At 39.3% G+C, this 26,149-nt stretch overlaps 1 protein-coding gene and 1 non-coding gene across 8 annotated transcripts in view; both read right to left on the bottom strand.

The window, feature by feature from the left end:
- The window catches only part of ENOX1 (ecto-NOX disulfide-thiol exchanger 1), a 577,820-nt gene that overhangs the window by 130,396 nt on the left and 421,275 nt on the right, over nt 1-26,149 (bottom strand). For all 7 annotated transcript variants that reach the window (XM_056807991.1, XM_056807990.1, XM_056807986.1 and 4 more), the window contains 2 exons: nt 15,279-15,385; nt 11,235-11,352 (listed from right to left, as the gene is read on the bottom strand). In XM_056807991.1, coding sequence (XP_056663969.1) covers nt 11,235-11,352; nt 15,279-15,385 — 225 coding nt within the window. The remainder of the gene's footprint in view (nt 1-11,234; nt 11,353-15,278; nt 15,386-26,149) is intronic.
- On the bottom strand, nt 24,957-25,062 carry LOC130456045 (U6 spliceosomal RNA). Its single transcript, XR_008914321.1, has one exon. It is a non-coding gene; the product is annotated as a U6 spliceosomal RNA (small nuclear RNA).

Raw genomic sequence — 26,149 nt, 5'->3', positions numbered from 1 at the left:
AGATGGTGGGTTGCTATAGTGTTTTCCATAGCAACTTTGCATCTTATTACATAAATAATTCCTCAGTGTCCTTAAAGCCCGCTAAGAAAACAGGATTAAATCTATTCTCCTATGTAATGATCCTGCATAAAACCTTATCAGTATGAAATACCCAGAAAACATAATAAAATGTAATCTAGATAATAGTATTCCTGGCAGTTGAAAGGCATCAGAGCACCCCAGGCTTTAGCTTCTGCTGGAGCACTGCTAACACATGTGGTTTGCAGGACACTTTCTGGCAACTTTTTTGGGGTCAGCATCTTGGCAATTTTTCTTCCTCAAAGTTTGGTTATAAACTTCTTTGCTCCTGTGTTACAGCCCAATGGCACTTTATTCCACTCCCAAAGTGGGCTATGAAGAGCGACTTTCCATCAACAAAGGGACAAGTTAGTACCTAATACCATGATGACATACTTAGTCCAATGAAAGGCTGGAATGATGATCTACAATGCACTTCTATCTGTAGAGCTATGATCCTATGATTCTGTTATTTTCCAGATACAATGTCACTATGGCAGTGGAGATCCATTTTATGGAGAGCTCCATTACAAAGGCCTTTTAAAGTCAGCTTATGAGGGGCGTCTAACTTTGTGGCTTTGTTATAGAAGCTGAAGTTATAGGTAGTTCTGATTTAAAGATAAGCTAACCTATAAAAAACTAATTTACAAAGCAGATCCATTGGGGTGATCATTCACATAAAAAATAAACCTAACTTTACAAAAGCACTCCTTTAAGCAGTAGTTCCCCATGCATAATCATTGACAAAAACTGCCTTTCAAGCAAACTTCTATTGCAACAAATTGAGGGATGTTTTTATAAGGAAATTGGAGGGAAACTGTTGTTTAGTTGGTTTAGAACATAAAAAGAAATAAGGGAGGGAGGTCTTTATTATTTGATATCAATGAAAACCTATTGTATGAATTAAAGAATTTAGATGACCAATCCAAGCCCACTGTAGAAAATCTCTTTTAGCTTCCTTAACCCTTTACTAGTTTCAGCTGATGAAGTTCTGGCTCTTCACTTAGGTTCTGCAATGACATTTTGTAGCTGATGGAAATAGAATGCTCTTTTCCACCATCTGAATTTTTTTTTTCCAGCAGTGGATGATGGCAGCCCATTATTACCTTATTTTCGGTTGGGAGATGTCGCTGCCCATGCTGTCAAATTTCTGAAGAAAGACCAAAATATGATCAAATATCCCATTTGCACTTCGTCCCACCACTGCAGGTCTTTGGGGTCTGCTGGTATTCTCAGTACATCCTCTTAGATGCGGCATCAATAGAGCATGTCAGTTCAGACTAAGCCACCCCCCTCCCTTTCTTGACCTGTCTGTTCCTGCGGTGTCCCTCCTGAATTATTGCCATCATCTCTGATCATCTTTCAGTGTCTCATGAGAAAGTGTCATCTCACTGCCCTCCAGGCCACCATTTTCCTCCAGTTCACTGGAAAACCATTATTTTAGCATTGAGTGTCTTCCTATTCCATCCATGACCAGCCTCATGCCGTGCAGCAAGAACCCTTGTGAGACTCAGGTAGGAGGCAATCTGCATGTGCACATGATGTAGAAGCTGCGTAAAGTCCTTGAGAATCTCTCTGAATCACTACCATACAGAGTGATTCTAAAAGACAATGGTCACTCTTCATAATTTCACCCTACACACATTGGCATAAACCTACACTTGCTTTTGCAATAGAATATAATTTTGTACTCTAAAGCAGAAGGCCAAAATACCAAACATAATCTATAGAATTATGTCATCTATATAATATATATTATATATAAATATAACATAAGTCATGTAGCTTGAATAATCCCCAGGATGAAAGATAAAATTAAAGCAATCTTGAAATTCTCAAGTCAATAACTACATTTTTTTAAACCCTCGCCTTCCATTTTAGAATCAATACTGTGTGTTGGTTCCAAGGAAGAAGAGCAGCCTGGGCTAGGCAATGGGGGTTCAATGACTTGCCCATAGTCACAAAGCTAGGAAGCATCTGAGGTTACATTTGAACCCAGGACCTCTTGTCTACAGACCCGACTCTCAATCTACTGAGCTACCCAACTGCCCCTCAATAACTACTTATTCATTTATTAAGGTATTATAATTCTTAATCCAGAGTGTCCAGATACATAAGAAATTGCTTAGATTGTGGCACAATTAAACAAGCTCAAATTCACTATGATGGCAGAATTAAGGGCCAACTTGGCTTCATGCCTCTTGAAGGATCTAGAATATTTTAGAATATCTACCTCCTTAAAAATACTTATTCTTATGACATATATCATTATTCTTCTGAATTTCCTTTAAGAATCTAAAATCCAGAAAATATTTCATAACTTAAAAACCAAAACATTGCTTATAGTTGACTTAAAGTTTAATGGAGAGTATAACCACAGGCAGAAGAGTAGGTGGATCAGTTGATTTAAGAGCTAGTTCCAGAGATGGGAGGTCCCAGGTTAATATCTGGCCTCCGACCCTTCCTAGCTGGATGACCCTGGGCAAGTCACTTGACCCCCATTGCCTGGCCCTGACTGCTCTTCTTCCTTGGAGCCAATACACAGTATTGTCCTAAGTATAGGTCTAAGATGGAAGGTAAAAGTTTAAAAAAAGAGAGCGAGCGTGTAACCACAATTTAATGTCTTAGAAAGCATGCAAACTGCCCATCCTTGCCCACTGCAAACTAGACTTAGTAAGGAGTCCATGAGAGGGACTGGAGTTAGAAGAATAAAAAGACCCTCTTTTAGTTCACCACCGTCTGTCCAACACTGCCAATATGGATACAAACTACCTAATTTCTAGGTCTCATTCTCTCCTGTAAAAGTGTCCTTGGCCACTCGGTTAACAATCACACACTACTCTGTAGTTACTGATGAGAGGCCATAATCTCTTTAAAGACAACAGTCATGGTTAAAGCTTGGTTGACCAGAAGGGACAGGAATAAGAACCGATGATTTCTCTGATTTCATTGGCATAGGAAACCCCAAATGAGAGACCCGTCAGTGCACATCAGCATCTTCTTGGCTCTTTATGGTCTTATAGAGATGGGTTGTCTCCCAGCTGGTGGGGGTCACAGGGGAGCTTGAACCAGTTATTCCTGGATTCAAGATGGTGCTCTACTCACTCTACTCTAACTCTAAACCTCTTTTAAGGATGATATATATCTGAGTTGCTACGAATCCCACAACCACTGAGCCCGACGCAGGACACAGATCCTGAATTACAATTTGTGGAGAACAACGATGATGTCCAGCAATATCGTCCTCTCATGATTTAGTTGTGATGTAAGACTGACTCTGCTACATAAAAATCCTGAATTCATTTGGAGAATGAGACACGCTTGCATTGAAGCATTTTCTCTTCTTCTACATGGATTTAAAACTTTTTTATTCCAATCAGCTTTACTTGAACTTATTGCTTTGCTAGGTTTAGAACCATTTCATCAGAAACTGAAATGCCCAAAGAAAGAGATACTTGATGGAGAGCGTAGTAATTGCATTCATTTATCCAGCAAACATATATTAAGCTCCTTGCACACACACACACACACACACACAATATATAGAGAGATAATATTGATATATACATAGATAGTTCTGTATTAGGCTCTAAGGATACAAAGACGTTCACATTCTATTAAGGAAAGCTAAAACTGCTTATCCCAGATAAATACAAAGTGAATGGCTGGCACTTTGGGGGGAATGACCATTATAACTGGGAGTATCAGGGAACATTGCAGGTAGAGGGAGACGCTTTAGTTTGGTCTTGAAAGCAGCTACAGATTTAAGGAGGTAATGGTGAGTTAAGAAAACATGCTAGCCATAGGTGACACCCTAGGCAAAGGCATGGAGATGAGAAAAGGAACGTTTTTGTATGCAGTCAATCAGTAAGTATTTATTAGTTGGCTGCTCTTTGCCAGGCGTTGTGCTAAGTACTGGCCATACAAAGGAAGAGCAAAAGACAGTCCCTGGGCACTCATAATCTAATGAAGAAAATATGCCAACAACTATGTACAAACTAAATATATTAAGGTCAGTTAGAGAGAATAGGAGGGCCTTCCCATTAAGGGGAATCAAGAAAGGCTTCTTATAGAAGATGGGAAATCAGCAGGTGAAGAGAAGGGGAAGAGCATTCCAGCCTGAGGGGACAGCCAGAGAAAATTCCTACAGCCTGGAGATGAGGGTCTTGTGTGAGGAAATCTCAAGGAAGTCAAAGTTACTAGATCTCAGAACATGTGAGTGATTACAAAGACAGAAGAGGGCCAGGTTATGAAGGGCTTTGAATGCTAAAACACTATATTTGATCTTGGAGGTAACAGGGAGTCATTAGAATTTATTGTGTAGGGAGGGCTCAATGCTTTAGGAGGTTTTGTCAGCTGAATGGAGGATAGACTAGAGGGGGGATAAACTAGAGAGAGGGAGGCCAACCCACATGAGGTGATGAGATGATGAGGTGATGAGAACCTGCACTGGAGTGATGGCCGTGGCAGAGGAGAGAAGGGGAGTATATCATGTAAGCAGAATAAAAACTACACCATTGTGAATGGAATTCTGGGTGTAAGGGAAGAGTAAGGTTCCATAAGCCTAGAACATATGCTGAAAATAGACTGCAAAGGATCTACATATCAAAATGAGGAGTTTGTATCCTAAAGGAAAAAGGGAATTATTGGAGCTTCTTATTGGAGGAATGGTCTGGCCAGGTCAATATCTTAGAAATACCAACTTTGACAACTGTGTATAAAAATGGAGGGTCTTAAACAAAACTTTTAGGAGGCTGCTGAGATAATTGGGGCTAGAAGTGATGAGGGTCTGAATGAGAGTAGTTATTGAGCTAGAGAAAAAGTGATGGGTCCAATGAGATGGTGATGGTAGACTCAATGAAATGCATCAACTGATTAGACTTTGGAGAAGGAAAGCGAAGTCAGTGATTACACTGAGGTTACAAACTTGAATGAACCAGAAGAATGGCAGTCAGACTTATGGGATTTCAGAATGGGGTGGTTTTCTCAGAATGGAGATGTGTATTTCAGACATCCAGTCTGAGACATCCAGTGGGAAGTATATAATAGGCACTTGGAGATGCAAGACTGGAGCTCAGAAGATATATGAGATGGGTATATAGATCTCAGAGTTATCTTATGTATCCTTGAATGTATGAGAAATAATGGGGTCACTGAGAGGTATGTATGCATGTATGCTTATATACATACATAAGAAAGGAAGAAAGGAAGGAAGGAAGGAAGGAAGGAAGGAAGGAAGGAAGGAAGGAAGGAAGGAAGGAAGGAAGGAAGGAAGGAAGGAAGGAAGGAAGGAAGAAGGAAAGAAAGAAAGAAAGAAAGAAAGAAAGAAAGAAAGAAAGAAAGAAAGAAAGAAAGAAAGAAAGAAAGAAAGAAAGAAAGAAAGAAAGAAAGAAAGAAAGAAAGAAAGAAAGAAAGAAAGAAAGAAAGAAAGAAAGAAAAGAAAGAAAGAAAAGAAAGAAAAAAGGAGGAAGGAAGGAAAGAAAGAGGAGGAAGGAAGGAAGGAAGGAAGGAAGGAAGGAGAAAAATATGACCCAGAATAAAGCTTTGAGGGATCCTGAGGATTAGGTTGTGGAATACAACATTAATGATCTAGCAAAAGAAACTGAAGGATTGACAAGACAGATAGGAAGAAAGAAAGAAGTCCCTCAAAAACCTAGAAAAGAGAAACAATCAGTAAAAGGATCTGGACAACAGCATCAGAGGCTTTAGAGAAGTCAAGGCAAAGCAAGACTGAGAAAAGGTAAACAGATTTAGCAACTAAGAGATTAAGAAGAAATTTGGAGAGTACAGTTGCAGTTAAGTAATGTGTCTAATGAACCAAATTTTAACAGTTTGAGAAATGAATAGGGAAAAAATGGAGACTGAGTGAAAACTTTTTTATAAGTTTGGATGTGAAAGGGAGGAGAGACAGTAATAAGTTGAGGATTTAATAAAGGTTTTTTCTTTTTTCAAAAAGGTATAGGTGAGACATAGACACATTTGTAAGCATCAGGGAACATATGTGTGTGTGTTTAAACTGTATCCTCTTATATTTAGCATCTTATCAAAGGCCAGATATAGCTTTAACACTAGAATGGATCTTTAAGTTCCTGACTCCTGGACCTTGACTTTTCTCTAACAAGAGGCAGACCAAGCATCTATAAATTTCAGTTTTATGCAAGTTTCTCTCTCTTTCCCAGGCCTCTGATCAGGACAGTATCTTCTTGAATGGATGCTTCAATAACTACACTTTGAGAATTTATTAACCAAGCTGGTTTCTTTTTTTTTATCAGCCCAGTTTTACTTCAATCACTGCCATTTTCCTGTCAAGTTCCAAATAGTGAGATGAATACATTTTAGTCTCTCTCTCTCTCTCTTTTTCTTTCTCCGTAAAGAAAACAGAATGCCTAAGGCCAGTTGGGGAGTTAAAGCCAGTTACTATTGTATCATCATATATTAAAAGTGGGATCCAGATGTAAGGCAAAACTGATGAGATTTTGATAAACTCAGGTTATAAGTAATTACCATGCATAATAAGTAAAACACCATACACTAGGTGTATGGGGGATAAAGAGCTGACCTTTAGTCAGCTCTAGGTTCAAGTCCTTTCTCTGAAAGCATTAGCTTCACGAGACTGGGAAAATCACATAAGCTTTAAGCAGCTTTCTAACAATCAATACACATTTATTATGCACCTACTATGTGTGAGGCACTGGGCTAAGTGCTAAAGATAAAAAAGAGAGGGAAAAAAGCCCCCAAGGAGCCAGCTTCTTTGCCTCAATGAAATCAGAGATCCAGGCAAACAAACAAAATTCACACTTTCAAAATGATGAGAGAGAGCTCACTGACCTCATCTAAAATTAATGATATTGGAGGAGGAAGGTCATTATTCAAAAATCAAAAAGTCTCGCCATTCCCACAGTCCCCACTGACCAAAAAGCCCTGAAGAAAAGCATAGAGGCCAGAGCCAGGTTTTAATAAAGGTTCATGACTAAGCAGGGAGAGATTAATAAACAAAACACCTTCCAGTCAAAGATGGCGGAATGAAAATCAGCATCTTTCTACGGTGAGACAGACTCACTCACCTCTTGAGCTCCTTCCAGCTTGGGATGACTATTAACAATATCCCTCTCGACTCTCCCAGAATAGATCTGCTAATACTCGACTGACTGCCTCTGTGGCACAGTCTCTCGGGGTAGGAGGCAGCTGGAAGTGATGGGCCAGAGATTCTTTCGGAGGTATAAAGTTTCACTTGAATTTGGGGATTTGGTATTTCCTAACATCAGTGAAAGATGGCAGCACACTTGGAGAAAGCAGCTAGTTTATGAGTGACAGATTTAAATCCTGAATCTAAAGATGAGTGATGTATTGCCTAATGAGCTACCACTGGGAGATCTGTACCCCTTAGGCAATGAGCCTCTGGTCCCTCGCTGCATACACTAGTTATTGGGCATTTGTCTGCTACTTGGTTAAAAGACCAGGCAGGAATTCTCATCAGCCTGTGCCCCAGAGCACTTAAAGCTAAAAATGACAAACCACATTCAGGTCTGGAAGCCTGTTGTCCAGAGTCACTGGATAAAGTGTTAGTAAGAAATAGAGATGACAGCAAGGCATGGGCTGAACTGGAATAAAGGAAGAAAACTAGGAATACTGAGGACTTTGAGCTACAGAAGAGTCCCTGGGAGCAGGATTCCAGAACCTAAATCCTTTAAAATTCCAGGTAGATTCTGAATGCTGGGCTTCTTAGGCATAGATCTGTATCTTGGCCATTTAAAAGGCAAAGTTTTCATGTTAAGGGGAAAGAATGCATGTTAAAAAGATGGGAAAGAATTGCTTCTTGGCTATTGGAGAGGGGTGGGAGGAGGAGAGGTAAAGAACATGACTCATGTAACCTTGGAAAAATATTCTAAATTAATTAATTAAATAAACTTAATTAAAAAAAGATGGGGAAAATATTTTGATACTCATTAAAGAAATGAGTAAACTGAGGTACAGAGAGCTTGTGACAATTTCAAATTCACAATATGATCACTGTGAACAGGATCAGGGTCTATTTCTACTAGGCATAGGACTGTTTTTTGTTTTTCCTTCTATCTAAACTCCCAAACTGCCTTTCTCAGTATGTTCTATCACTTAGAGGTATATAAGAAATACAAATCAGATGATAACCTTTTCAGTGGGCTAGAGTAATCTCTCTCTTGTTCAATATTTATTGATAGAAGAATTGGACATACTCAAAACACCCCCAAATTCATATTCTCTTTCATGCTCATGGCAGATGAATTGAGAATAAAAAAAAGAGTCCTTCTTGGCTTTTCAGATTTATGGAGAAACTCCCTGGATCCTATCAAAATGTCCTTTGCATCTGTGTGGATGCTGCTGAGATACTTGGAGAGAAGAAATGAATGGATTAGATTTAAAGATCAGGCCTCTGAAGAATCTACTTTTCCATGAATAAATGAAAAGAGGTATGGATCTAGATTACTAGTTAGCATCTGATCTGTGAGGCACAAATCACCATGCTCAGTGATAATTTATGGGAACAGGGACTAAGCTGTTCAGAATTGTCATGCTGTTCATGTCCTAGGCAGGGGGCAAAATTAGACAAATTTCTTACCTGGAAATTTTGGTACTTGCTGCTTAAGAAAAATGTCCCCCCAAAACTTTACATGATCAAATGAGAACTTCTGTTGTATTCAAATCCTTCTAAGTCTACCCTATAAAGAGGGGTAAGAATTGTAACTTCATTTCACCTTGATTCGTTTTTGTGATCACATTAATACAACCTTCATTGGGGAAAAAACAAAATTTGCCTCATTTACTTGAAGTAGTTCAAAGCTGGAAAGGGCCTTACAAATCTTCCAATCCAAAATGATTAGATTAGCTATTCAGCACTAATCCAATGAAATAGACTAGGAGAGTGAGGAGGAAAAAAGTATATAGATATAGATATAGATATAGATATAGATATAGATAGATATAAATATAGATAGATAGATATAGATATAGTCTGGACAAATACATTTTTTGCTTAGGATCTCACAACTACTGAGTGGTTTGGATTCAAACTTAGGTCCTCTGCCTCCAATCTAATGCAATTTCGACTTTTCTAACTTCAATCTGGTAAAAATATATCCCTAAAGTGGGAAAATATTTTATATACATGATTGCACATGTAAAATCTATATGAGATTGCTTACCATCTCAGGGCAGGGGGAGATGGGAAAGAGGGGGAGAATTCAAGACTCAAAATTCTTTTTAAAATGCTGGAAATTGTTTTTACAGGTGATTGGGAGAAATTTTTGATTTAATTAAAAAATTAAAAAGTATATGATATGTAGGGCAGCTAAGGCTTGAAGACAGATGGAAGGTTGTGGGTTCAAATATGAACTCAGACACTTCCTGTGATTTAATTCCAGTTGTCTAGCCCTTGTCACTCTTCTGCCTGGAACCCAATACTTAATATCAGTTCTAAGATAGAAGTTAAAGGTTTTATAGTATCTCTATCTATCTATCTATCTATCTATCTATCTATCTATCTAACTATCTATCTATCTATCTATCTATCTATCTCTAGCAATAAGTAAGACAAAACCATGATAATGTTGATTTTCTTAGGAGAAAAATAATCTAAAACTTATAATAAACCAAAAAAACCTCTAAAAAGTTTAATTCCCAATCCTAAACTATAGATAAATATTGATATGTAAAGTAAAAAAATAATTGTCAGCTGGAGAGGCATTAGAAAGGACTATTATGATGTCCACCCTTAGCCTAAATGCATGAAAGTACTTAATGAATTCAATTTAAAGATGAAAAGGAATTATCAAAAGAATTAATAAACCCTCCTGAATATGTAGGTAGCAGAAGCTGTATTCTTAATCAATATCAGGGGCCCTGGAATTCTCTACTGTGGTACTGGTGAGTCTCGATGCTTTATGGGGCAAGCTATTAACCAGGCTGACCCTCTTCCCAGAATCCTTTGGTTTATGGCAGCTAAGAACCTATTTTGAATCATACATCACTGTCCTCTGCCTGGCTCCCTGGTAATCTTTTAGTTGCAGAATTCAAGGCAGGGCAGTGTTGTGTTATCTGGTAATATAGAGAGAGGTCAAAGAAATTACAACCCTTTGGTTTTCATTTTCCATAACTGCATAGCATCCCATTTCTTCTCTACCCAGAACCTTCCTAAAGGGCTCCCATTCTATTTCAAATTCTTCTGTCTGGGAAAAGAAAACTAGGAAGGATTTCAAGCCAGCATCTTAGATTAGGCAAAACATATTTCTATAATTTCTGATCCTATCAAATTCCTCTACAAGCTTCTTCAGTCTATCAAATATAAGAAATGGACCTAATCATCTTGTTTGATATAAAGAAAGCCAGCTCTTTGACTGTGAATTAGATGAATACATGGAACAGGTTGATAGGTTTGTAGATTTAGATCTGGAAATAATATTAAGGTTCATTCAGTTCAATCTTTTAAAAATGAGGAAACTGCATCCTAGAGAAAGGATGCTCCCTGCCCAGAGTCACATAGATAGTAAGTGGTTGAGTTGGGACTTCAAACCTGTGATCTTCTAACTTTGAATCCAGAGTTTTTGTTCATATCTTAATAGGGAGTTCTGTAGGAAACAGTCTATATTCCAAGGGAGTTAGAACAACAGCTTAAATACTTTTTTGGTGGCTAAAAAAAGTTGCAAATGATGGGAAATCCCTTAAATAAGAATTATAATTGATCTATCTTTCAATGAAAGCTATAGCTGCCATTTCAAGGAAAATAATTTCATGGAAAGAGGACAATCTTACTATAAAAACTATCACAGTTCTAGATATGAGGGGAAAGAAAGAAAAGGGAGAGAAGGAAAGAATGGAGAGGGGAACAGAGAGAGAGAAAGGGGAGAGAGAGAGAGAGAGAGAGAGAGAGAGAGAGAGAGAGAGAGAGAGAGAGAGAGAGAGAGAGAGAGAGAGAGAGAGAGAGAGGGAGGGAGGGAGGGAGAATGGCTTTCAAATCATTATATTCCTTCTAAAGAGTCTGAAGTCCAGTAGACAAAGGACAAAGCCACTATGAGATAAAATGTTAGAATTCTTTCAATGGAAGCTCTTCCTTGGTGTTCCCTGGACACTTTCTGCTACTTCTCATTCATCTAAGATTTGGAACACCCCCTTTGCCATCTCACATTGCAAGGTATCAGTATTACCTGATTCGTCTACTCTCATTTTTTTATTAGGGGTGTCAGTACTCTCATCATCAGACATTTCCATCTCTTCCTCCCGCCGTATTCCCATGAGCTGTTCACTGTGAGCATTCCGGAGCTCCTAGAAATAAAATAACAATAGCTTTTTAGAATGAAGGAAAATGAAAAACCACCCAAATTCTCTCAACAGTCCTTTCAGTGTACCCTGGTCATCTTAGAGGAACACACCTATGTCAATATAGGAATAGGGATTTCTTTCTTATACCTCTTTTTACATTTCATCTAGAATGAAGCTCTGGGGTGTTTTCCTTCATTGGGATCATTGTGATCTTAGATTTTAAGATATGAAATAAAGAAAAAAAGACATTTTTCTTTTAGTATTATTTAATAATAAAAATAGTAAATATATTAATAAATATTAAATAGTCATACTACTTTAAATCAAGATAGTATATTGTTTTCTTGAATCCATTCCCTGTGCTGTCTTCCTCTGTATATTCTATCCAGTTGAAGAAAATATGAAGAAAAAAGACCAAACAAGGTTTTATGGTTTACAAAATATTATCAGAGTTCAATAAGGATCCACTCCTTCAACTATGCTTTTATTGAATTCCAAGTAGTGCAAATATTTAACAACATTCTGAAACTAAACTTTCCTAGAGCTGATTAAAACCAGAAAGGCCATTTCTCATTTAAAAGATGGGAATTTGGTCACTCTGGTGTTCATTCCTTCTCCTGTCTCTCTCTGGGACTCAGAAGAAGGTATCTCCTTGGCAATGCATTAATTTTGTTCTAAGGAAGTGCTCAGGGCTGAGTGTATCCTCTTGAAATATCTACTCTGCAGGATAACAAAGGGCACTCTCAGAGAGGCAGGACCCCATAAGATTACACATCCTTCAGAGCCTACATAAAAGCTCTCTTCTATGTTTTCTTTCAAGGAGAGATACGAGGGTGGATGATGCCTCCTTTTTTCTCCCCTCCGAATTTCACCATATGGGTTTGTTGGGTTTTTTTGTATGTTTACTTGAAACCTAAGCTCTTCACACATCTTGCTCTGTCATTCTCCTTTCCATCCTCCTTATTCTCCCTCCTTCATCAATTTCTAAAAAGTATCGATACCGATTTTTTTGACACAACAGACACCTCTGAATAAACACTCAAACAAACCTTCCTCCAAAGCCCATTCATTAAAATAGTTAATTGTTACTATTGAGAACTAGTCTTTTATTTTCATCATACAGTACAAACATGGACCAAGCACAATTTTGTATACTGTTCCTATCGCTCCCTAACGTGATGTAAGTCTTCCCATGTTTCTGAATTTTTCCTATTTGAAATGACTTCTGTTTAAAACACATTATTTAAGGAGACAGAAAAGGGCCTATTTTGCCTTGAATCATACTGCCAGGTGTTGAATGAGGATGTTACACCATGATTAGTCTGCTGCTTTATAAGAGGTAGACAGCTAATTTTTCTATTGACAAAAGGCCAAATTCCCAAAGAAGTAGCTTGAAAATATTTGAAACAGGGAAAAGTCAGGTGGAAAGAATAAATGGGGCAGAAAGGGCCAGTTGTTTATTCTGTGCAATTAATGATAAAGTGTCATACAGTAGCTGTTGCTATGGGGGGTGTAGAGGGAGGAAGAAATGAAAGAAAAAAAACACAAAAAAACCTGAGGGTGTTTCCACAGGGTGCCTCCAGTTCAGCAGTAAATCACTAGTACATTCTAATAAGTCTGTAAAGGTGTTGCAGATAATTAACAGATGCTGTACATGGGGAGGCTGAAAAATCAAGCCAATTATCAAGCTTGTATGCAACTGAGAAATTATCCACAATGTAAGTTGCAAACTGGTATTTAATCAATTAAATGGCACACAGGGAAAAAAATCAAAGGTAATTTCTAATTCTGTTTCATAACGTAGAGTAAATGGGAGTGGGTAGGCAGGGTTAGAATATCACAAGGGCTCTTTAAAAGATGGGACATTGGCATGCTCTAGGGCTGAAGAACATTCAATAGGCAGGGAACATAGATTTTACTACCTTTCTTTAAAGTGATGGAAAACCCAGTCACGTTCCTAAGATAGCCAGAAGCCTTTAAGCCTTCCTCTCAAGAGTCATCAGGATTTTGTTAGGGGTTGTGTTTTGGAGGGGGCATAAGAGTAAAGGCAGGTGGAAAGGTGCATTTAAACAAATCAGCAAGCAGGGAATAATCAGGAAAAAAGATGTAAGACATCTGTCTCTGGCTAACATTCTCAGGCTAGTGGTAGGAATTGAAAAAGGGGGTTAGGTTTAGTGTCTCCTTGCATTCCTCTTCCACTGAAGAAATAAAAAAAAGGAAGAAAGAAGGACAGAAGGAAAGAAAGAAAGAAAAGAAGAAAGGAAGGAAGACTTTGCTTTGTTTGTAGAGGAGGTAAAATAATCTAAGTGACTTTCTAAGTCTAAAATAATTTGCATGGATTCTCATTTGGTCGTTCATAATCTTTTCTTTTTCTTTTTCAATCCATACCTTCTGTCTTAGGCAGAAGATTGTTAAGGCCTAAGCAATTAGAGTTAAGTGGCTTGACCAGGATAGGAAGTATCTGAGGTCAAATTTGAACTCAGGATGTCTTGACTCCAGGCCTGGCACTCTATCTCCTGTGCTACTTAGCTGTCCTTCGTAGTCTTTACATAATATAGCTACTTGTCTCCTTCTGAAAACATTGTATGAGTCTGAATTCAAGATCTCTAATCAAGAGAATCTCCTACACTTCTGGGAGACCAAAGAGAAAACCCCTTCTTTAATCCTCCCCAGAATCCATTCCAGAGGAACACTATTTTATCAGCCACCACCTTCTAAAATATTATTTGTGAACAAAGTAAAAAAAAAAAGTCTTTCTTACCAATAAATTGCTGTAGCATTTTAAGTGTCCCATTATGGTGAAGTCATTTGGTATTCCCCATAATAACAGTGATAATAAAGAATTCATTTGGTATTCATGTGGATGTTACATCTAGTGCCATTGGTATTCAACTGTAATTTAGCATTAGTTAATGGGCACTTAAAATGCTACCCAAATAATTTATATCATAGCACTCCGTTGTTTCTCAAACTACACTTAAAAAAACTGTGCTCCAAAATCATTAAATAAATACACCTTACCTTCTAAAAGTTTTGATTTTGAAACAGGGAAAAATCATTTTGAGAACTGTAATATTAACATGCTGTGCTAGGAATGGAAAAGCATCTGGATGAAAATTTTTCTTGTTAAGAAAAAAAGAAGGAAACAAAGACAAACAGTGTACTTACTTTTTTTTTTTTTTTAAGTACAGGCTCATAGCGAACATTACTACATGGCTGAATTAAACATGGAAACTGGAATACCATTGACTAGACACACAGTGCTGTTTCCCAGGTGATAAAGGTGGAGTCTCAGAGCTTTGGTCTCTTTCTCCTGGTGTTTAAAAATCCTTAAACAAGCATAGGTACTGGCGTAAAGGATGAATAAGAGGGTATTTTTTTAGCCTGATCAGTCCCATTAGATTCATTCCAGGGAGATGTACTTAACACAAGTGGCTAATAAATGGGTAAGAGTAAGATAATATAGATGGAAAGAAATATTTGCCATCTTTCAGCTCTGACAAAATCACAAACCTCCATCACTAGAGATGGCACTTGAAATGACCACAAAAAAAAAATGTCCACACACAAACAAGGTACATGTGTGAAAACTTAAATTTTAATTTAAAATACTTTGGTGAACAGAGGTTCTTGCTTGATTTCCAAACTAGTTTCTAGCAGAAAAGTCAAAGACTATGATAATATTCTGTTTCACAGAAGAAAATCACTCTGTTCTCCAAGTGTTAATTCAGCCGCTTTTCTTGGTATGGAACACATTTTTTGCTGGCTTTGGAGCAGATAATGAGATTGCACAATGATGGGTGGACTGCCTTGCCAGCTGTAACTAGCAAGGGGTAGATGCAGAAGGTCACAGCCTAGCTGCAGCCACACTATTCTGGGCCAGTCCAGCTGTGTGATGGTGGTTAAAACATAATAATAAAATCACCAACCTCAGAGTGCTTTCGCCAAATGTCTATGTTCTTGCGCTGAGCTTTCGAGAAATGGTCCCAAGCTTTTTGTCTGGCAGAAGCGTTGAAAACGGCCACAATCTGCTCAACTTTGGTGAACAAGGAAGTCAAACAAGACAGGTAATTTATGTTGTGATCTATAGTGAAGCAAAGCAAAGACACTAGGAGTCTATGGATGATGTCATTATTGAGACAACATCATCGATAGCCATCCAATCACGTGCCTTTTGTACTTACATTTTATCAATGTTGGGGATGTCTCCCTTCAAGTCTGTCTCCACAACTTTAGCCTATACCAATTCTAAATGTGACCTGGATACTTCTTGGGCTGGGCATCTGCCTCTAAGTCCCTTGAGCTATCACTTTAAGGTGTGAATGCCTCATCTATCCATTCACCTGTCCTCATGCGGAGGTTCATAATGTCTAGGTAGGGAGCTGGAAGTTGAGAAAGAGAGAGGAGTCTCTGAATGACAAGGTGGAAATCTTTGAATTCCCAGAGGCCATGACCTCAGTGTTCCAATGGCACAATTCTGAAAGGGACGGAGCTTAGAGGGATTTCATGGGACCCATTAGGATTTGGCCGCCTCTTCTCTCATTCACCACTTCCATTTTTACTCCCCAGGTCCCCAGGGATGCCCCATCATGTGTGCCCAAACACATCCAACCCATCTATCCTACTGAGAAGGTTAGAGCCAATACCTCTTCTTCAAGGCAAGAAAAGACCAATGTTCCCCCTCTTGCATTGGCATGCAGATTTCATTTACATACCTTTTGAGCCCTCCATAGTTCATCAGGGCTATATACCATTCGCTATTATTCCATTATCACTTTCACAAAGGTCCCCTCCCTCTGGCTCCCAAACCACTTTAAGTTCTAACTTTGTCTCCTTGACTTCATTTAGCACCTGTGTGGCTTGCAGGCACAGTGCTATTGGAAAGATAAATGTCCAGTATCTGTTAACTAAACTACCCAGAGAAAAGATTGAGCCATTCGTATTGTGTGCTAGGGATTAGGGCCATCCAAATGCAGCCTAGACTGTTCTAAAAGCTGTTGTTTTTGTCAGCAAAGGGAACCTGAAGATTTTTTTTTAAGAGTTAAAGGGACCCCAGATGAACTATTTGAATTAAAAATTAAAGAGATTCATGTGGTCCCTGAATCAAGGTGAACATCTGAACTTTTTAATGATTAATTGTTTATTATTAGAATCTTCCTGTTGGAGCTAAAACCCGCCGTAGATCTTTATTAGGTAATTACAAAGGCTCTATTCAAAAAAATGAGTAAATGAATACATCTGTAAAAAAACAAGCTGTTAGCAACAAAACAGGCATTCTGGCAAAGTTTCATGTGCCAAAAACATCTAGAATGATACAATAATCCCCAAAGGGGGGACCAGAAAAAATAATTTAATGATCACAACAAAGTTCCATAAAATTAGAAAAAAAAGAGAGAGCATCTAAAAATATTTAAGTAAATATGAGGTAGGATGGGATGGAAAATGGGGAAGAAGAGGCATTCATTCATACAACACAGTTTTTAACTTGCTCCTACATTCAGCTATTATTCAGAACACCAGGGTTATTCTCTCAAAAGCTTTTATATTTATTGTTTTGGGTTTTTTTTTTGGCCTCCATACAAAAGAATCCCAACACCCAATCTTCTCATTCATCAAATCTTATCATCATGTCAAGTGATGCATTTACTTAACTCAATTTTAATGGGACAATTTGTCATCAGTTCAGGTCTGTGCTTCCCTCAGGGCCTCAAGTGATGCTAGCCACGGCCCCTCCTCTGCCGCCCCCCTTACCTGACTGCAGGTACAGTCAGGCAGTCATGGCAGATTGTTTTAGGTGCCGTCTGTTATGATCCATGAAAGCCAGCCTCTCCCGGAAGGAAGCACAGAAATTTCCAGACAACTGGGCTGGGAGCTGCCTTGTGGAAGGCTGAACTAGTGACTTCTACAATTGGGATTCTGTCCTGGGTCCTGTTTGCACCTCTGCCTGGCTTCCCTCCTTCCCTGGTGATATAGTCTGGCCACGCGGAACCTATACTGCTTTACGTCCTGCTCAGGAGCACAGTATTGGGTATGTGAGCCAGTCCGTCCGTCCATGAGCGTCTACTCTGGTACCAGGCATTGCGCTAGGCTCTGGAGAGGGAAAGAGGCAAATGACCACGACGACGAGGACGAGGACGACGAGGACAGCAATGGCAAATCCACGCTCTCAGAGAACTCGCCATCTGCTGATAGTGTGGAGAGACAACTAGATTCAGGGTGGGCAACCCGGGCTGAGACTGGAGGTGGCTATTTATTGGGAAATCCTTCCACCTCAGCCTCATCTTTCCTTTATTTTCTAAAATAAGGGGTTTGCATGAATCAGAGGCTCCAAGTTACTCTCCAGCTCTAAAACCCCACTCCACTGAAGAGACGTTAATTTAGCACATGCTGTGGATGGAGCTGTGCGCTGGGGGAGATACAAAGCTTGCTTAAAACAAGGCTCTTGTTTTAATGGAGTTCATAACTCTGCTTTGCAGACAGATGTTAAATGTGATTTTTAAAAAAATGGCTGGTCCTTTGCCTTCAATACCACAGATGTTTTTTGTTTATGATTTAGGGACGGATAAGTACGTGTTGTAAAGGAATCGTGTCCTGTCAACGTAGCTGTGCAAAGGGTCTAAAAAGCCTAGACGTGGCCTAGGTTACGCCTCGGAGGGCTGTTTTATACTCCATCCTCTTGTTGAAGGATGACTAGGGTTGGGGAACAGATAGGACTACGCAAATGTCTTGCCAAGGAAACCCCAAAATAGCTAGTGCATCCTTATCGAGCTGACCTGAGTTTTAAAAAATAAAATCATGGTGGAAGGAATTAAAAAGTTCCACACGCACTTTGAGATCCTGGATTATCTTACTATTAAATGGAGGAGAGGGGTAGCAGAGGGGTCACAAGAAAGGGAATTATTGTTATTCTGAACAGGAAGAAAGGACCGTTGAGTGGCGTGGGCAGGAAAGCATCAGCTGCTACCAAGAGCTCTCACAGTTGTTCAGAAGCATTTATTAAGCACCTATCACGGGCAGCTTGGTGACAGAGTGGATAGACAGCTGGGACTGAAGTCAGGAAAACTCATCTTCCCGAGTTACTAGCTGTGTGGACCTGGGCAAGTCCCTTAACCCTGCCTGGCTCAATTTCCTCATTTGGAAAGTGAACGATTGAGAGGTAAAAACCACTTGAATATCTTTGCCAAGAAAGCCCTAAATGAGGTCATGAAGCAGAGGACACGAACGAAAAACTAGATGCCAAGCAATGAGTTGGCGATACAAAGAGAAAGTCCCTGACTTCGAGGAGCTTACAACCCAATGGAGTGGTCAATAAATGAATGAATGAATGAATGAATAAATAAGTAAATAAATAAATAAATAAATAATGGTGATAATGGCTTCTGCCCATTCCCACAATGAAGCTGCTGGTAGGGAAAAGGAGGGAGAATTTTTTAGACATGAGAGAGTAGGAGTATGAAATATTTCATATAATAATAGAAATTATTTATATATATATATGTTAGTTTTGCTGTATCTTTTTTTCCCTTTATTTATTTATAAGGATATTCATTAAAAGGGATAACTTACAGTATGGAGGATTAATTTTTTTTGATTCTTACCTTTCCCATTAGATCTTCTAGGGTAAGAACTGTGTTTTCCCTCCTTTGTATATCCAGTCCTCAGAATCGTGCTTGGCACATAGTAGGTGCTTAATGGAGGCAGCTGTGAGGCGTAGGGGGCTAGAGCAGTAGGTCTAGAGTTTGGAACACCTGAGTTCAAATCCAGATTCTACCCCTTACTACCTGTATGACCCTGGACAAGTCACTTAACTTCTAGTTGCCTTAATCTACTAAAGAAGGAAATGGCAAATCATTCCAGGATCTTTACAGAGAAAACTCCATGGACAATATTGTCATGCTAAGGTCCATTGGGTCACAAAGAATTGGACACAACTGAATAGCAACAACAATTGGCAAATAGTACTTAATTAGTTAATTAATGCTTACTGACTGATTGACTTTTATAGTTGAGGAAGCTGAGTTCCCAAAAAAGAAATTTTGTCAAGTTAATATTGAGTAAGGAAGGTAGAATTTTAACTAAGATTTTTGACTTAGTGTTAAGGCTAAATACATTTGTATTTTCATGAATGCATTTTCAGGGATGGATCTAATTAGCTTATTAAAAAGTTACATTAATCTGTCTGAATTATTAAATCTTTTCACAAAAATGCCATACATCTTTCACTGAGTTATGTGGAATGAGGGTGAGGCTTTGGCTGATCTCAATGGCCCATGATTTTGTGGTCATAAGCAGATGTTCCTAGATGTTTAAATCTTGTTTGGAATTCCCATATAGTACAGTTTAGCTGGTATACAGAAAGGTCAAACAGGTCCAATGTGAATGACTGGGCTCTCTAACAAGAAAAATTACCACTAAAATCCAAGAACTCTATCTAGACCAAAAAGGTTCTCAGTAAAGTTTTTCTGATGAATGTGGTTTAATTTTAACTCCCATAGCAAAGCACTACTCTGGTAGATACTCACATTCCAGTGTGCTCTCAAATGTGATAACATTCCAAAATGTCAGGCTTGAATATAACACACCTGCCACTACAAATGGGCCAGGAAAAGGTGGAGAATTCTATCTAGAATCCATTGACAATTACTGTACTGGGATTGCACATTAGTGTGTTGAGAATATGTCAAAGTCTGCCCTCAGGAAAGAATGTTGTAGATTCCATGTTTGAAGTAGATGAAATGAAGGCCAGTATGTAAATTTCTATGTATGTGCATATATATCCATATTTATCTAGACAGATATAAAACACTTCTATCTATATAATATATATTTCCTATTAAAAACATTTTTATTTTTCCCATTCACATGTAAAAGCAAAATTTTAACATTCTTTTCCTTAAAATTTTGAGTTCCAAATTCTGTCCTTTTTTTCCACCCTCCCACCCCTTCCTGAGATAGTAAGAAATCTGATAGAAATTTTACATGTAATATATAAAGTTCAAAAGTTGGTGTGGTGGATAGATTGCTGGGCCTGAAGTCAGGAAGACTTGGGTCCAAATCCAGCCTCAGACATTAATGATCCTGGGCAAGTCATTGAACATCTATTTGAGTCAGTTTCTTCAACAATCAAATGAGAATAAATAGTAGCATCTACAATGATGTGAAGATCAAATGCCATGATATTTGTAAAGAACATAGTGCCTGGCACATAATAAATAAGAGCTATAGAAGTAGTGGTTATTATTATTTTTATATAGTCAGTGTGAAAACTCCCTCCACTGACACAGTGAGGAACCCATTCTATGCCTCAGAAGACAGTTTCATTAGTTGCTGTGGTCAAAAAGAGTCATCTCTGGTAATGAGACTCTCTGAGTTAAGCAAGACTGGTCTTCAAATGGGAGACACCTGATCTATCACTGCTGCTGTACTGAAATCATTTCCAATTTTGATGGGGCCTGCTATAGCTGAAATCCCATTGGCATTGTCTTTAAGAATCTAAAAGACCTCTCTATCAATAAGGCACCAGAGTCAAATTTTAATGGATTATATATATATATATGTATATATATATATATGTATATATACATATACATATATATATACACACACACACACATATATATATACATAAACATATATATTACCTATATCTCCATAGATCTATACTTATATCTAGATATATCACAGAACCATAGATCTGGAGCTGGAAAGGACCTTTGAGACCATCTGGGCCAATTTCATCATTTTGAAGATGAGTAAACTGAGGTTCTAGGATGCTGAAATTAAGTGACTTTCCTAGGGTCATACCAACAGTAACCATCAGAGGGTATGGAAACCAGGTTCTCTCACTCAAGAGGCAGTGTTATTTCTACTGTTCTCTGTCCAGTAATAAATAAATAAATAAATATATGTGTGTGTGTGTGTGTGTGTGTGTGTATACACACACATATATATGTAAATAGAATGCTTATGTGTGTATATGAATGAGGATAGGTAAAATAACCAAAAATGGGAAAATAGGAAGGAAAACAAAATCACTTAACAATGTTCTTCAATAGCCTAAATCACTTATAAATTAAAAAGGCAAAAATTTCCATATGAATATATATTTACTCAATACATATAAAGGCATAGTTAGTTAAGTTATAATGCTACATTAACAAATCCTACTTCATGGGTTCATTGTCTATATGGGCGCCATATTTATTTCTATTCCTTTCCCTCAAGACAGAGACTGGCTAAGAGAGCCAGTCTTAGAGCCAGGAAGATCTATGCTTCTGATGCAAACTGAATATGTCTGTCAGTCAATAAACATTATTATTTACTGATTGACTTGATGAGTCAGTCAATATCAGTGATCAATTATTAAGCACCTACTAGGTTTCAGAAATAGTGCTAAGCTCTGGGGATACAAAGAAAGGTAAAAAACAAAAAACTCAGTCCTTGATCTCAAACAACTCACTTTCTAATGAAAAGAGACAATATGCAAATAGTTATTTACAAACATGATATAGACAAGATAAATGAGAGATAATCAATAGAAGAAAGAGAATAGAATCAAGAGGGATCAGGAAAGGCTTCCTAAAACAGGTAGGATTTTAGCTGGGACTTAAAGGAAACCAGGTAAGTCAAGAGTGGAAAGAAGGAGGTAGAGTGTTCCAGGGGAAAAGCCAGAGAAAACATGTGGAGCAGAAAGATGGGGTGACTTTGGAGAGGAACAGCCAGGAAGTCACTGTTACTGGATTGCAGGGTATATATAAGTCCTAAGAAAACTAGGAAGAGTGTGTGTGTGTGTGTGTGTGTGTGTGTGTGTACATGAGAAAGGGGGACATAGGTTAACAAGGGCTCTGAATGTCAAAAGATTTTTTTTTTTAATTTTGATCCTAGAGGGGATAGGAAAACAATGTTTACTGAATTGAGGGGTGACATGGTCAAGAGCCATACTTTTAGCAAGATCACTTTGGAGCTAAGGGGAGTATATGACAAGTAGACATTTGTTGGAGACTTTACGTTGTGCACAGCTGGCCACCCTGCATTGGCAGAAGGAGTTTCCTCACTGGGGGACGTGGTATTTGAGAGGTGGTATGGCATAGCGGATGGAAGAGACGAGTGGGCATGGGGCACATGGCTAAGGGCATAACTCTGAGGGGTCAGCCATATTTTCTGCCATTATTTAGATCTCGGAGGGTCTCTAAAGATTCTCTAGTTCAATGTTCTCAGTTTCCAAATGGGGAAACAGGCTCAGAAAGGTCATACAGATGACAAACAAGAGAACAGAGATTGGATAATAGGTTTTCTGTCTTCAAAAGTCAAGCAGTCTGTTTACTACACCTCTTCTTGGCTCTCTTCTGTCTCCTCTGCACTTACCAAAACAGACCAAAGCCTGGTAGAGCACATTAGTCAATCCTTGATTTGAGATATTATGGGAGGTTCACAAGATCGTAGATTTGAAGCTAGAAGGAAGCTCAGAGGCCCTCTCCTAGCATCTAGCACAGTGTCTGACACACAGCAAGTGCTTAATAAATGTTTGGGACATCTAGGAGGTGCACCAGATAGAGCACCAAACCTGAAGGAAGACCTGATTTCAAATTCAGCTTCAGATACTAGCTATGTGACTCTGCCTCAGTTTCCTCATCTGTAAAATGAACAAGGGAAGGAAATGGCCAACCACACCAGTCTCTTTACCAAGAAAATGCCAATGAGTCTATGAAGTTGAGTAGAACTGAAATGACTGAACAACAACAAAATAAATGTTTATTAACTGACAGACTAATGTGACCTCTTCTTTTACAGGTGAAGAAACTCATGCCCAGAAAGGTAAGCAGTCCTGTCCAATGTCATAGAGATATTAAATAAAAATCCCAGGATTTGAAACTAGGTCCTCTGACATATTCTAGTATTTTTTTCCACTAATTTCTTCAGAAAGGAAGAAGTAGAGGCCCAGGAGTACAGGAATGTGAGTCCTTGGTTTCAGGAGTTGGGGGAGTTCTGCCTCTGAGCAGAAAAAAGCCCAAACAGGTCCAGCCAAAAGGCCCAGGGACAGAACGCTGCAGATAATGGAAACTCACATTCTGGACAACTCATGAATCCTCACTTTCTCCTTCTCCCAGGCCCCCAGTACCTTCCAGGCCCCCAGCCTTAGCTAAATATCTTAATCCATTCATTGGATAAATATCCTTAATCCATTCAGCCCTCCAAGTATCTGGAGAACCGGATTAAATCTTTACAAGCAGGAGGCCTGTCTTAAACAAAGTACCTTCATTTTTGTTTTTAATACCATCAGTGCTTAGAGTAGAGACTCAACTCTGCAGGGTTCAGAAGGGATTTTTCTTTGAGAGATAAAAACTTCCAAATTCCCCAGGAATAGCTCTTAAGAGCCTGTCAGACACAAGAAACAAATGAACTAAATTAGAATCCACCTGAGGTTTTCTAGTATTTGTTGTTTTGTTGTTGTTTAAGTGAAATAGCAGACAGGAGGAGAGAAGAGGACAAAGGGGCCAGCACTAGGTGCAGAGGATTTTTAGATGGAGTGCTGGGAAGGATACAAAGAAGTCCCTGATGGAATAATTAAAAGGAAGAAAAGGAAGAAGTGGAGCCACTCTCAGAGGACAGGCAGAAGAACGTGTGAAAGTCAAAAGAGAGGTCTGAAGCTGTTTGACATCCCCTTGCTGAAGGCTTCTGCAAAGAGTCTCTCACAAAACTTCTATGCAGGGTGGCTCTGGGTTCGCAGAACCCGGGAGCCTGCCAATCCGTTTGGCAAGATGCCCAGTAAATAAGGAATGAAAGGAGTCAACCCTCAGCATTATGGAGGCAGAGATGCGAATTTCAAGGTCGGCTTGGGAGGGATGGAGGCACGCCGGGGCATTATCCTGAGAGGGGCTAAAGGGCCCGTAGGGGGACATTTTGCATCTCTTACAACCCTGTTAAACCCCAGACCAGAACATGGACAAACAGATATTTCTGGTGCTGTCAGCAGTGCCTTCTACTGTCATCCGGGCACGAGGAGGCTGGATATTTGGCTCACTCTGGGAACAGGAAAGGGAGAAGAGCAAAATGAATGGATTCTGGAGCCAGAGCCCTAGGACGGCCCCTTCTCTGCTCTTAGGGACATGGACAATGGATGCTCCCAACATGCAGTGGAAAATATCAGAGGGAGGGAGCTCACTTCATCCCACAGGGTCTCTGCCCCTTTGTCCTGACATCTGGAGCTCCTTCAGTAGGGATGACTCCCAATATGGCTTTATATGTGTATGCGTGCACAGGGACATGGATTCATATGTCTATTTACTTATTCATACATAAGAACAGACATATGTGTATATATATATACACACATATGTGTAGATACACATATATATGTACATATATAGGTGTGTGTATTCATATGTCCCTGGAACAAATTGTTCTCCCGTGCCCCTTTGGCGAGGGGAAGTCTACGTGCCTGGGAGGCCCCCCTCCCCCCATCACTGATGGCTTTGAGGTCTTTGGTGACCCTCAGCCCGGTTGATCTGCCTATCTAGTGTTCTATCCACGCTTAGGCTGAACCCTCTTCAAGGCTTTTGCTGAACTTTGCCACGGACCGCGTGACCCCGGGGGAAGTGGCCACCTCCATTTTTGTTCCTTTTTTCATACATTTGCCTGTCATCCTTGAGCAGGGCCATGCTAATCTTCTCTATATCATTCCGATCTGAGTTTATGTGCTGCCAAAGCGAGCACCTTTTTCCCTTTCTAAAATGGGATAGGGCTGAGGAGGGTAGATCAGATTTTTCACCAGCCCTTCTAGGGAAATGGTTTTATGGCTAACACCTTCCTGTTTTGCCCGATTCCCTTCAAACCCAGAGATATTGCAATAGCGACCTCCTGGGTGGTCACCTCTTTCTAAATGCTGTATTCCTATGTAAGTTCTTTTGTATCTTGAATGGGAAGGCTGATCTTGCCTTTTGTGAGCTTTGTACAGCCTTGAGAACACGCCATTTTCTTCCTGGAGTGGCTTCCATGACACCTCATTTGTCTACGGTTAAAAAGCATCTTGATTTTAACCAAGGAGTTCTGGATGTGTCCCAATGCACGGCGTCAAGTCCGCTTCCCCTACAGCCCATGTCTAGAGGCAGCAGAATCATACACCAGTTTGCCTAACTAGCCTTGATCTGCTGCCTTAGTTTTGCTACTTAAAACAGAATGACCCAGACTTGGGAATCAGAAGACGCCTAGGTTCACTACGGCCGCCATGTTAGCTGTGAGAGCACGAAGAGGTCCATTAAACTCTCTGACCTTCGGCCGGTTTTTCATCACCGGCAGAACCTACTTCAAAGGGTTGTCATGTGAGATCAAAGGATCCTAGAGTTGGGACGGCTCCCTGGTGCAAGTGGCCTCTTGGGTAGTTATGTGGGGAAGTAGTCAGACAGCTGGGCTTGCAATGGGGAAGACCTGAATTCAAATCTGATGTCAGACATTTACTCGCTGTGTGGCCCTGGGCAAATCACCAAATCCCCGTATGCCTCAGTTTCCACAGCTGTAAAATGGGGACTATAATAGTACCTAGATCACAAAGTTGTTATGAGGATCAAATAATATATCTATAAAGCACAATGCCTGACAGAAATAGTCCTTACTTTCTTTTCCTCTAATTGATGAGGACTAAAGAGCCAAAGGCCAAATTCCACTGTACTATACTTCTTTGTGACTGATAATTTTGGGAAAGCAATTTGTAAATGTTAAGATGCAACCTAAATAGATAAATCATCAGTTATTATTATTAAAATTGTTGTTATTACAGTTAAAAATAATTTCCTTTTTCAGCCTT

This window comes from Monodelphis domestica, chromosome 8, assembly GCF_027887165.1.
Source record: "Monodelphis domestica isolate mMonDom1 chromosome 8, mMonDom1.pri, whole genome shotgun sequence".
NCBI classification, from domain to species: Eukaryota; Metazoa; Chordata; class Mammalia; order Didelphimorphia; family Didelphidae; genus Monodelphis; species Monodelphis domestica.
Note: the sequence above shows the minus strand (reverse complement) of the source record. Positions and strands in the feature narration are given on the sequence as shown.